The sequence below is a fragment of the Choristoneura fumiferana genome, chromosome 9, assembly GCF_025370935.1.
Source record: "Choristoneura fumiferana chromosome 9, NRCan_CFum_1, whole genome shotgun sequence".
Lineage (NCBI taxonomy): Eukaryota > Metazoa > Arthropoda > Insecta > Lepidoptera > Tortricidae > Choristoneura > Choristoneura fumiferana.
Genome location: NC_133480.1, coordinates 12345328 through 12358955, shown reverse-complemented (window position 1 = coordinate 12358955; position 13628 = coordinate 12345328). Strand labels below are relative to the sequence as shown.

At 38.6% G+C, this 13628-nt stretch overlaps 1 protein-coding gene across 1 annotated transcript; it reads right to left on the bottom strand.

Annotated features, from left to right (window-relative positions):
* Positions 1-117: 117 nt before the first annotated feature.
* LOC141431312 (phosphatidylethanolamine-binding protein homolog F40A3.3-like) lies at positions 118-13533 on the bottom strand. The gene is made up of 5 exons (XM_074092432.1): positions 13440-13533; positions 11566-11652; positions 4302-4425; positions 2173-2386; positions 118-521 (listed from the first exon to the last, which is right to left on the bottom strand). The coding sequence occupies exons 2-5, from the start codon at positions 11644-11646 to the stop codon at positions 383-385; spliced, it is 558 nt and encodes a 185-aa protein (XP_073948533.1). The 5' UTR covers positions 11647-11652; positions 13440-13533; the 3' UTR covers positions 118-382.
* Between the last annotated feature and the right edge of the window lie 95 nt (positions 13534-13628).

Sequence of the window (13628 nt, the reverse complement as noted above, 5' to 3'; positions counted from 1 at the left end):
TTAGTTTTACAAACCCTTTAATAAAAAGTTGCAAAATGTTTTAAGCAAAGTTTATATTGTCAGTGTGTTGCAAAGTTAACATGAGTAGGATCGGGAGAGTAAAATAATAAAGCATAGTCTAATAAAAACGTTTATTACAAATATCTTACAATTGTAAATGAATAAAGCATTAAATATCTTCATTTACCTAAAATGTGTCTCAGAAGTATAGTATCCGATAATCGGGGAAAGCATTTCGTTTTTTAATAAATAAATATCATGGTACAATAGACCTACTTAGTCCCAAACTGAGCACAGGTTGTAGGTACTAATGGGTACTTGGCATAATGGATAATGGGTCAAAATCACACCTGTTTTCTTTGAACTTATTTAAAAACTTAAATTAGACTCCCAAGCTCTTGTATAAGAGAGGGACGTAGTCATCAAACTGGGCGCGGTAGAAGTTGCCAGCCACCGGAGCGCCTAGGTTGTACTTCTCAGCGAACTTCTTCGTGGAGAATGCCGCACGACCGTCAATCGACCTAGGGGAAAAACACAATAATTAAATTAAGCCTAAAAAGACATGTAAACGAGCTATTTGCAAATGAATTGCGTGTTGAGTTTATCCTTAAGGTACAACACAAAAGTACATCACTATTACACATATTGGAATTTGTATGCATGCAACACTGATTTATATTTAACAACTGTCATGTGTGACAGCGCTGCCCTTCCCTTCTTCTTCCTTCCGTTGCAATGAATGGCTGCATGTAAACGCATCGCCTCTGATCTCGCTCTGTTTATTTGTTGTTATAAGATTAATCTAGTTTTATACGTGTAATCGTTAAGGCAGATTGCCACCATTATTTAATGATAAATAAACAGTGGTCATCACAATATACTTTGAAGTTTATTTGTCGAGGAAATCCAACCACAACCTGCGCTGACATATTCGCGTGGTGATTCAGCCCTCTCAACAACACATCATTGTAAAAAAATGGAATATTGAACTTTTTTTTTATTCGACTGGATGTCAAAGGAGCAAGTGGGTCTCCTGATGGTAAGAGATCACCACCGCCCATAAACATCGGCAACACCAGGGGTATTTCAGATGCGTTGCCAACCAGAGGCCTAACATGGGATACCTCAAGTGCCAGTAATTTCACCGGCTGTCTAACTCTCCACGCCGAAACACAACAGTGCAAGCACTGCTTCTTCACGGCAGGATTAGCGAGCAAGATGGTGGTAGCAATCCGGGCGGACCTTGCACAAGGTCCTACCACCTGCTTGTGTGATTTTAACAAATCTTGGTGAGTGTGAAGATGCCCAATATTTATTAGAGGAATGTGTTCGGAATCGTGTTGCGTGGGAGGCGTTGGTTGCAGCTGCCAACCTGAGCAAGTATGACACGGGAATGTTTGTGGGTATAGCTCAGCCGGCCTCAGACATGGCGTTGATAGATAATATATTTACTAAGGTTAGTTATCATAAATTGTGAGATGTACATATTTTGTTTTCTTGTCATTTCATGTTTTTCCCTATGGTCTAATATGACTTTGTACGATGCCCGTTTCAGAATAATAATAAAAAAAACATATCTTTCCTTCCTAATCATGACATAGAACACACTTTGCAAAGTATTTTTTTTACGATGTTTTGCTGTTTTGAATTCCTCAGGCGTTAACGATTTTTTTTCGAACCGACTACTGCTGTTATAATGCAGTCATATAAGGAGATTCCCTTCGGAATGAGAGATAATAAGCTGGAAACTCGTATACAGCTTCATTTTGGTGTCCTAAATGTTTTCTCAAAAGTCACACTGTAAAAATGTTTTCCCCTGGATGATGTCCAGAGTCCAGGATCCTGATGATGGAGCCGGAAAGTGACCACAGGATCTCGGTAACAAAACGACGTAGCCCCGTTGAGTTTGTGCTCATTTGATTGGTTTTCACGAGTACTCTTTACCTGGATGATGTCCAGGGTCCTGATTATGGAGCCGGAATGTGAGCACATGATGTCAGTAACGACATAGCGCCGTCGAGTTTGGGCTACTTTGGTTTGTTTTCACGAGTACTCTTTGACATGGTATAAATGACTCAAAAGCGTTTTTTTTTTCTAAATCGCTTTTTGGCTAAAGATGGATTGCCCAGTAGGTACCTATAGTCTGATTATGATGATGATGATTCTACTTACTTGTTCGTAAGCCTCAGCTCATCAAACTCGAGCTTGCCCGGCTGCTTGTACAGGATGTAGACGTATCTGTGGATGCCGGTGCCCTCCGGCGGGCCGGAGCCGATGTAGCCGGACAGAACCTCGCCGGCGGCTACATTGTTGCCGGGGATGTTGCCGACCAGCCAGTGGTGCCACTCGCGGTACACGGGCTCAGGGCCGTCGTAGTTGTCAGGGTCTGGAAATAAAGATACCTAAGCTACAGCATGTTACGGAATGATATTTTTGTAAAAAAGACCGTAACTGGAATGCCTACAATAAGGGGCTGTTTCACCATACATTGATTAGTGTTAACTGACGGTTAAATGTGATGCCGTCTCCGTCTATTTGAACAAAACAAACAGAGACGGCATCATATTTAGCCGTCAGTTAACACTGATCATCATCCCAGCCTATATACGTCCCACTGCTGGGCACATGCCTCCTCTCAGAATGAGAGGGCTTGGGCCGTAGTTCCCACGCGGGCCCAACGTAGATTGGGAACTTCACACGCACCATTGAATTGCTTTGCAGGTTGTGCAGGTTTCCTCACGATATTTTCACTCACCGTAAAGCTCGTGGTAAATTTTAAATGTAAATTCCGCACATGAATTTCGAAAAACTCAGAGGTGCGACCTGGGGTTTGAACCCACGATCCTCTGCTTCAGAGGTGGTAGGTTAAACCACTAGGCCAACACTAATCAATGGGTGGTGAAACCGCCCCTAAGCCTACATTGATAAAATAAGGCACAAGCATAATAAATGCAAATAATTAGGCACCGCTTTGCATCAGTTGTCTTGGTTTTTCCCACACATTATTTTCACGGCCAATAACGATTTCGTGCAGAAAACTATTATCCGAAAGGGCATTTTGGTGACCTCTCTGCATTTGTACGTGGTCGTGCTTGAGCGTGACAACATTATCTATAACATTAACTATTTGAGAACACAATTAACCACATAGAAATACATTGCGCAATCATTCGAAATTGGTAAAAATCTGTTTTCCTACAAAATTGCAGCTTAAATAAAATTTACGACTAGTCAACAATATTATCTGAAACTGTAATTTTCTAGTACTCTACTCGTATTTCAAACTTGCTGTTGACCGCGAGAAATCTTCCGTGATAATAAAATATTCTTTGATCTTTTCAGGATCTCAAACATACCAACCATTCATTACGAGTGATCTGTACGGCTACTACGAAATTCGAAAATCGAACAGACGCTAATATTATTTAATATGAGAGTGAGAGGGATGGCACGATACGAACTTCAATTTTCGAATTTTGTAGTAGCCCTTCTGATCACGATCACTTGACTACCTTAAATTAAACGCATGGATAACTCATATATTCACATTTATTAACCGACTTCAAAAAAGGAGGTTCTATGTTCCAATGTTGTTGTTCCAATGTCAACTTTTGAATGATGTTTTCGAATGATATAATTTCATAAATCAACTACCCTAGTTGACAGCAACTGACTGTAGAGAGCCGAAGATCAAACTCCATGGTGCGCTTGGAAGAAGTAAATGCAAACTAAGACAGGCTGGTGCCATGGACGCACCCAGGGAGGGCGGGAAAGTCAGCTGCCCCCTGTGCCCTTAGTGTAAGTTTTCGGTTACAAAATACGTCTCGATCGCGTTCGCGTTAAAATCTCAATTTGTATGGAAACACGAACATCGCAAACGTTCCGCTGGAGGCGCTGTTCGTGTTTCCATATAAATTGAGATTTTAACGCGCTCGCGATCGAGACGTATTTTGTAACCGAAAACTTACACTAAGGGCACTGGAAATTGTATGCTTTCCCTACACACTACATATCATCACTACTTTTAAAAAAGCTCTCCTCAAAATGTATACTTTTCTAATTGAACTTTATGAACATATTTCAAAGGTCAATTTCGTTGACGTATTGATTAAGTATTGATTTGAGATACGAGATTTTTTCAAAGTAGTGACGATATTATGCTTATGTTTTATGTTTCGTGTAGTGTGTATGACATAACAAGCGCGGGGGATCCGACCTAAATAAAATGTGACTTGTCTGCTATATGCGATACGATACGTACGCCCTTGGTTGCTGCTACATATATACGATAATATACTTACCGGTGAAGACAAGGGTGTAGTAGGATCCAGCGTCAGCTTCGTAGGTGACTGTGGGCTGGTCCTTGACCTTCGTGGGAGCCAGCTCGTTACCCTGGGCCGCCTCCACGCCGCTCGGGTACTTTAACTATAGACACAAAGATGTTACATGCTTCTATGTGATGCTAGATTAGGCGAGCAGATGAAGAAATCGGAACAGGGTGAGCAAGGCAAGGTACTAATCAAAATAAAGAGATTCCTGCAGAAAACATGCCATAGGCCAGAAGTACCTATTTGTAACCGGCGAGCTCGTATAAAAAGATATTTTATATGTATGCATGTAAACTTATTATTGTACAAAAGAAAAGAAACCAAATACAATTGATAAACTTTGAGATATGTACAAAGGCGGACTTATCCCTTTAACACCACCAGCTAGTTTTCGTGCAAAATTATAGGAAAAAACCGGGCAAGAGCGTGTCGGCCACGCCCAGGATAGGGTTTCGTAGCCATTACGAATAAATCAAATAATATTTTTCTAAGGATTTCGTATTGTGTACGAAATCTTACAAGTTTAGGCTCGATTTTAATGAAAATTTGCACTTTAAAGTTGAATATTTCGTAAACAGACCACTGAAGAGAAAAATCGTCTTAGCAACCCCCAAATGGTTTAAAAAGACTTATCTAACGATACCTACCCCACACTATAGGGTTAGTAGAGAAAAAAAGTCTATGGGAGATAACCTAAAAAAAATCATTTTTATTTTTTTATTTTACCACTTCGTCGACAAATTGCAGCTTTCTAGTACTAACAGTCTCTGAGCTTAGCTGCGGACGGACAGACATTGCGAAACTATAGTTGACTACGGAACCCTAAAATGTAATTAGGTATGATAAAGAGAGTCAGCTATCTATCTATACTCTGATACCCCCTTCCCCTTTCCGTCACCGAACGACTAGGCGCGGCAAGCCTTTTCACCCTTATGTTGTAGACATTCCTCCATTACGCACGAAGCGGTTTGCCTCTTCTTTCATTATGCGGACGGCTAAGGAGTGGAACTCTGCCGAGGTCAGTTTTTCCAGAACGCTATAATCTGGACATCTAAGGTCAAAGTGAACAGACACCTTCTAGGCAAACGTGTACCATCTTAGGCCTCATCTTCGCCTTCCACCAAGCGAGATTGAGGCTAAACGTAAACTTATTTTTTATTAAAAAAAAAAGTTCATTGAAATCCGTCCAGCCGTGTGATAAAACAGAAATTCCCGTGGGAATCCCCGAAAATTACGTCGTGATTCTAATAGACGTTGCATTCAAAACAGCAGCGCATTATGCCCCTATCCCGTTGGGATATCTAATTCTAAATACAAACCAAATTTTATCCAAATCTGTCCAGCCTGTTACGTAAGGAGTAACAAATACATACACGAACAACTTTCGCATTTTAATTATTAGGCACAGAATAAATTAGTTAAGTACAAAGTACAACTATATGAGGCACTAAATAAGATTAACAATGACAATGGCTAAAAAAAAACATTATCTTCTATTATTCACTGTAATTGTAAAGTTTAAATATTTGTAACTTTCTTTGCCTTTTGTATGGTTTTGCCCTACAGTAATCGTGAGCAAAGCATAAATTTAACAATTTTACAGCTAATTAAAATATTCCGCTTGTTAACATTGACTTTGCACCAATTAATGCTTCCTAAGAAGGCAAGGAGAAAGCCATTCGCTCAGTTTGACTCTCTGTCTGCACTGTTTCTTAGGGCTCCGTCACCATCATACAGAAACCTTATTCATTTCGGTAGAAGTATAATAATAATTATTATTAATATGAATCCTACTAATATTATAAATGTGAAAGTTTGTGAGTATGTGTATGTAAAACGGCTGGATAGATTTGGATCAAATTTTGTATGAAGATAGCTGGACATCAGGAATAACACATTGGGTACTTTTTATCACAATATTCTGAAAGTATGTGTAATATATAGATTTTTTGTACAGATTCGTGGTGTGCAAAAAATAATATTTGTATTATATTGTATTCTCATGGGGATCGGGATACAATCTCGAAACGTCAATCGCTAGTTTTAGAGTCGTCATGAAATTTGCTATAATTTTTGAGAATTCCCGTGGGAATTTAGTAAAATCCCGAAATTTAATACAGTTACTAGATCTAATGGTTTACGTGTGCAAATTTGCGGGTACCTAAACTCTAGTTATTTAATATAATTATCTTTACAACTTTTTTCCTTTGACCCCTTAAAAACCTATTCACGATTGGATGTGAATTGGATTGGATAGAAAACAAATCTTTGCGTTTTTTCTATAAACACATGATAAATTTATCGACTAATAGTTTTATGCTAAGCACTAATACTGTAATGAAACTTGAAGTCATTCGACATGGAAATAGCACCTTTATTTTCTAAGTCCTGTACCTATACATAATTAAGGTGGAAAAGTCATCAACAAGACGGCACGGCACCGCCGTCCATTGTTGCCGCTGGTCAGACGTCCGCCACATAATATTATGTAACTACGTTATAATCTTGTTATAAAACATTTTATCAGTTTCCAAATAACCGGATTGATTAAGACAAAAACAATGGAACGTTGTCATATTTACGATAAGTAAGCTAATATTCATAACATAAAAGAGGCCACAAACCGGGAAAATTTAGAAAAAAATATTCAAGCAAGACGATGAAAATTGAAATGTAAATTAGGTAGTTTACAAACAAACTATAAAACCAATTGTCTACTTTGAAAAATATATTTTAAAAACCTTCGGGTTTCGTCACTGTTTGATAAGTTCCAGTTTTTTTATAAAACGGATAGCTGTGATGCTGTCTCTATTTATTTTGTTCGAACGGACAGAGACCGCATCGCAGGTAGGTATTTGTAACACAAATTTCTAAAGATTCATCTCATCAGACAGTTATAGTTAACTAACTCGTACTCGTACCTACTGTGACTAATGATTTAAAGCGTCAAATACCCATTTTTTATATAAATGAGCTAAATTACGGTTTCTGTCTATATATCAAACGTGCGATGCCTATACGCGCGGCGCGGCGGTGCGGTGCTAATCGTTAGCTTTCATTTTAATATTCATCTCAGTAAAACCACAGCTTTTCACGGAACCCTCTGTCCCGGAGCAACAATTTTTTCACGTTTAAACTGTAACAAATAATTCTGATCGTTAACATGTCAAAAAAGGGAGTGAAAATCAGGGTAATTTCCAAATTTGAAACTCGGCCGTGTAGCGGGCGTCGAAGTACTTACATCCAATAATAACACGTCTACGTAATAATTAAGTGCCGTATGGGAATTAAGTAAGCTTGTTTAAAAAGGAGACCGGAGGGCCGCTGATTTTTAAATTATACGCTTAAATCTTATTTAACTCTAGTTAAAGAATTTATAATGAGGCAGGTATCACTTTACTTACAGTAATGTAGTGTAATTCATAAACGCTTGGCAAGATTCAATCTTTGATACCTGACGATTTTAGTGCATGACGTCGCCGACACGCTTACCTCTGTACGAATCTCTATGATTAATAGGTATATTTGGTAACTGCTGAGTTTTCCATAATCCTATATCCCATATTGTTATAAATGTGAAAGTCTGTTTGCTTGTTTGTTTTACCTCATCGCGTCTAAATCGCTGAACTGATTTAGATGAAATTCAGTACCTATATAGATAGTTTGAGTGCCGGGAAAGGGCATAGATAGTTTTCACCCGGAAAATTAGTAGCGGTTAGTTCCCACGGCATAGCAATGAACGAATTCTACGCGGATGGAGTCGCGGGTAAAAGCTAGTTTCCTTATAAATTTAGTAAAACTACAGTGTCCTCCATCCTCGACCCAACGTTCTAAATTTAGGACATACCTACGTCAAAGCTTATGTCAAACTTCACTCATTGACATTAAATTTCAAAGAGTTTCAAATTCTAACGATCAAAATTTGACGAGGGCCTCACGAGGCTATAGCCGACAATATATTGTCGAATTTCAAATGTAATTCCGCACATGAATTTCGAAAAACTCAGAGGTGCGAGCCGGGGTTTGAACCCACGACCCTCTGCTTGAGAGGCGATAGGTCAAACCACGGCTTTTTGCACTAGGCCACCACGGCTTTTTAGGCCACCACGGCTTTTTGATTATAATCAGGCAGAATTTTGAATAATATATATTGTCGAAGTAGTTACGTTACGTTAGTAGCAGCAGCATAGAGTGGAATGAGGGCTATCGTTTTTGTCTCACTAGATGGCGCACTGTTGCGTGAGGTTTTTAAGTATGGCTTTCAAAGTCTGTTATTACGGGCGTGAAAACAAAGTTTCGATTAAAATCATATTCAATACACCTTAAAACTGTACCATAAAAATATCGAGCATGCCAAATTGCTGCATAGTCCCCGTTTTGTTCGGAAAAAAGGGAGGACAAAGGTTTCCGAAAGACAAAACTGTCTCAAAACACGGACATTCATTGGCCCAGAACGCATATTTGCCATAATTAATTTCAGATATTGCAAAATATTCACAAAATTATTCTAATTATAAATAAACTCGCGTAGCTCACCCAAAAACTATGAGATTTGACATTTCGGAGACCTCACGCTACACTAGCGCCTCTAGCGGCGAATTCATTCGCGATAGCCCTCATTAAATCTAAAACATAAAAGACTAAAAAACCTAGTTTGTTTATTGTGACTCTAATTTCGCTAAATAACAAAAATTGCCAAGTAACAAAAAGTACCTAACTGAGTAGGCTAGACTGTGTATTTATCGGTTAAGTAATAAAACAATAGGTCGGACATTCCGACAGGATAACAGAAACTTTAGACCGAGTTTAGACTTGCAAGAAAAATCGTACAAGGTGCATTACATTGCGGCGCTCGATTGACCACTACAAACTCGTTGGCTTCACGGCCTCGCAATGTAATGCAACTTGCACGATTTTTCATGTAAGTCTAAACTCGGTTTTAGATAAACTTGATTTGTAGGTTATTTTTTATTGGGTAACATTACACATCCACGTGAAACTGATTATACCTAGGTACTCTGAAGATAGATGAATTTGGTAATCTCAATTAAAATAACATAAGAATGGCAATCGATCAACATTAATGGGATAGTATTATCGCAATTTGATATCTTATTTATTTTTACTATTGACGTGTCACGTACGCGATGCACTTAGGTCTTACTTAGGTATATAACTAACTAGCTTTTGCCCGCGGCTTCGCCCGCGTGGAATTCGGTTATCCCGCGCTCCCTCGGGAACTGGGCATTTTTCAGAGATAAAAATCCTATGTCACTCGCTGACCCATAAACTATCTCTATGCCAAAAATCACGTCGATCCGTCGCTCCGTTTCGACGTGAAAGACGGACAAACATACAAACACACAGACTTGCGCTTTTATATTAGTAGGTATATATAATAATATGGATTAGGACCTTGTGACAGTGGATGTTTTCTGCGTTCAGCGTAATCCATACATAGCGCATATGATGTAGGTCGTACCTACCGATACTCTGTAGGTAAAATAGAGTAGGTACAGGGGGGCCTAAAAACTACGAAATTTGAAAATCAAAGTTCGTATCGTACCGTCCGGCCCTATACTCATCATTATTCCAGCCTATATACGTCCCACTGCTGGGCACAGGCCTCCTCTCAGAACAAGAGGGCTTGGGCTATAGTTCCCACGCGGGCCCAGTGCGGATTGGGAGTTTCGCACGCACCATTGAATCGCTTCGCAGGTTTGTGCAGGTTTCCTCACGATGTTTACCTTCACCGCAAAGCTCGTGGTAAATTTCAAATGTAATTCCGCACATGAATTCCGAAAAACTCAGAGGTGCGAGCCAGGGTTCGAACCCACGACCCTATACTACGAAGTGCAATATTCGACCTTTGTATCTTGTCGTCCCGCTGGCGCTTACATTATTTAATACGAGTGAGAGGGATGGTAAGATACGAACTTGGATTACCCCTTTAGGTATCGGGCTACCCCTTTAGGTATTTGGCGGAGACTGAGACTCAGACAAAATATTCAAATGTGCTATTTCCATTAACTATTTTTTACCCCCGACGCCAAAGAGGGGTGTTATAAATAAGTTTGCCGTGCATCTGTGGCATCATAGCTCCCAAACGGATGGACCGAGTTTGATGCAGTTTTGTTTAATCGAAAGTTAGTTTATCCAAAATGGTTCTCAGCTAAGTTGTATCAAAATCGGTTTAGCTGTTTATGAGATATTGAACTTTGATATGACAGTGACGAGGCTTATTAGCTTTTCTTAGTTGTTGGGCAGCAGACTTTGGGTTAACTTAATTTATAGAACCTTGTCCACTCTGAGACTATTTTTGAAAACATGCACGATATCGAAAATTCAGAAGTGGTGAAAATCTTGGTTCTCGAAAAACAAAATGAATTGTTTTAATTACTTACCTAATTTTCTACTAAGTTTTCTAGTTTTCCACTTGTATTATAACATTTTTTTACGGTAGGTATTGATTGCTGAAATTGGCAACAAGAGTGTCTACGATAATTTTAATTGCTATTTGTTTCATTGATCCGAGTGGCAGATGTTTAATATAAATGATATCGCCTGTGTGCGAAAATCGTTTCTGTTTCAACATTTACGGAATTTACCTACGGTACGGTCACCAGCATTAATATCTGCCACAGCGGAGCGTGCAAAACTATTTGACACGTCCTTCCGGCCCTAGAAATAGAGTCGTATCAGATATTTATGCACGCTTGTTGTGTCAGATATTGGTGCTGGTGACTGTACGTATGTAGGTTCCTACTTTACTTCATTAATTCATTACATAACTTCAAGCATTTTAGGTCGGTTTGTTTTTGTAAGTTAGGAAAATTATTTGGTTCTTTAACAGATATTCTTCCTGTGTACATCTAATGAACGTGACTATAAATTACTAGATAAATAAATAAATAAATCGATATCCAAATTTTGCTGGAAAAAAATTAAGTACCTAAATTATTTACGAAGTGGTAGTTAATGCTAAACTTAAAATTTATTGCAATATCGGTTTACAACACTAAAATCAACTGGTAAATTTTCGCGGTGGACAGGCCGCCAGCACGTTGGTCTGATGACGGTCGATTGGTAAGCTGTGTATAGTATACACAGCTTACCAACCTTTCATACATGAGACTGGCACAGGACCGGGCAAAGTGGCGTGAAAATTAAAAGGCCTTTACTCAGCAGTGTTAAAAATAAACGGTTGAAAATCGAAATTATATTTTATTAAACTTACCCCGATGGTGGCCGTGGGTGCTGTGGGGATGACATCCGGCACAATCTTGCTGGCTTCGAAGGCGCTTGCTACCAGAGACATGGTTACCTATATCGTTTAAAAATCATGAATTTGTAGTCAAACACTCATCTTACATCGGCCATTCTCATTCATCTGTGCGCCCGTCTAATTACCGTACCGCTTTTATCCACATTAGTATTATGCTCGTAGGTACATAAAATACATTAATAAAAGTACACTAGGTACATTGAGATAAATAAATAATAATAATAATCTTGGCATTAAGGCGTTTTATATAATTTTAAATTAAAAACCAAAATAAAACCTACGAGTACTTACTTATGTAGGTAGGTACTAATCTTTGTTTATCTTAATACAAGCAATATTTAAATATTGATGTACAAATAGTCACATTGTAATGAGATTTGTTTTTATAGATGAATGAGAATGGTCCTTTTTCTAGATCAGCAGGGCTACTACGAATCTCGAAACTAAAAGTTTGTAGCGTACCGTTCCTCTCGCTCTCGTATAAAATAGTATAAGAGTCAGCTGGGCTACTACGAAATTCGAAGTTCGTGTCGTGCGGTCCCTCTGACATTTATAGTATTTAATACGAGAGCGAGAGGGACGGTACGATACGAATTTCGAGTTTCGAGTTTCGTAGTAGCCTTGCAGAGGGACCGCACGACACGAACTTCGAGTTTCGAGTTTCGTAGTAGCCCTGCTGTACACGTCGTCTAATTACCTACTGTGTCGCTTTTGCAGGAAATAATATCGGCCGATATATGTACCTAATAGGTGAATAAAGCGTGTGGTATTTCGAGACTATATTTTTCACAAAATTAAATCCAAGTATAAATAGAAGTCAACTTATACGTATAAAATTATTGGCTTGCATCGGAATCTTTTAGAAATTTGCTTTAAATTGAAGTTTTTTTTGCGTTTCGTTTTAAACTATCATCTACTTCACTATTTAATCAAAATTAATTTATTTATCCCAGCGGATCTCACTTGCGATCCAAAGGGGTAATGCGGCCAGCGTCATGGGAACCCTGCCACAGGCAGATCTTTTAGACGGGGTATTCTTTTTATAATTTTCATTGTTACAGTTAATTAAGCTATCATAGGTTAGTTCTTTTTTATGTATGTAAACTCATAATTGTACAAGGTTAGTTAACATTGTTATTAAATAAATATATGTGTATCGTACTCTTTAAAAAAAAAAAAAAATATATTAAATGTAAATTGTATCAATTTCACGCATAATTTTCAAAAAACTCTAAAGTGCGAGCCCGAGTTTGAACGTGGGTTCTCGTCGACTCTCTGCTTAAGAGGCCATTGGTCAAAAGAAATCATTATGCTACAACAGCTTCCAATTCTGCAGATGTATTAAAGCTGTGAAACTTAGCAAAAGCAAAATTAGAAATATGATGCAGAGATTTCAAACAATTTGCAACAGAACTGAAATCTAACCTACCTATCAAGTTTTCAGTGGCTATTGTAAACGGTTTGGCTTTATGTATTTATTGATTTTATGCTGGAAAACATGCCTAAAAAACAGAGTGTACTGTTTGGCCGATAGTTCTAAGTCGTGACTACATAGTTCTACACACACACACAACCATCACGCCTGTATTCCCAAATGGGGTAGGCAGAGCACACCAAACGTTACCGCTTCGGAGCCACTTTTAACAATTTTAGCTTTTAAGTTTGACAAAAACGGTACAATAGTGACAGGTTGCTAGCCTGTCGCCTACGGCACACATAGTTCTATATTCTATCATACAACGAGGACACTTTTATAAGTCAGTAATCAGGCATGGTGACCAATTCCCCTTCATTTTAAACCCACGTTATGCTTAATCTAGACCTACCTGTTTCGTGGACGATCAAAACAACACTGAACGCTGTGTGATAAACGAACACAATTCACTGATAACCACACATTCGCAAACCGCATAGCAATGTCCACATAGGTGCGCTATTTTACATACATGAATGTTAATTTTGTGTAAGTTTCGGTTGGAATTTTATCAGGTCGTCAAAATATAAGTGTGTTATCG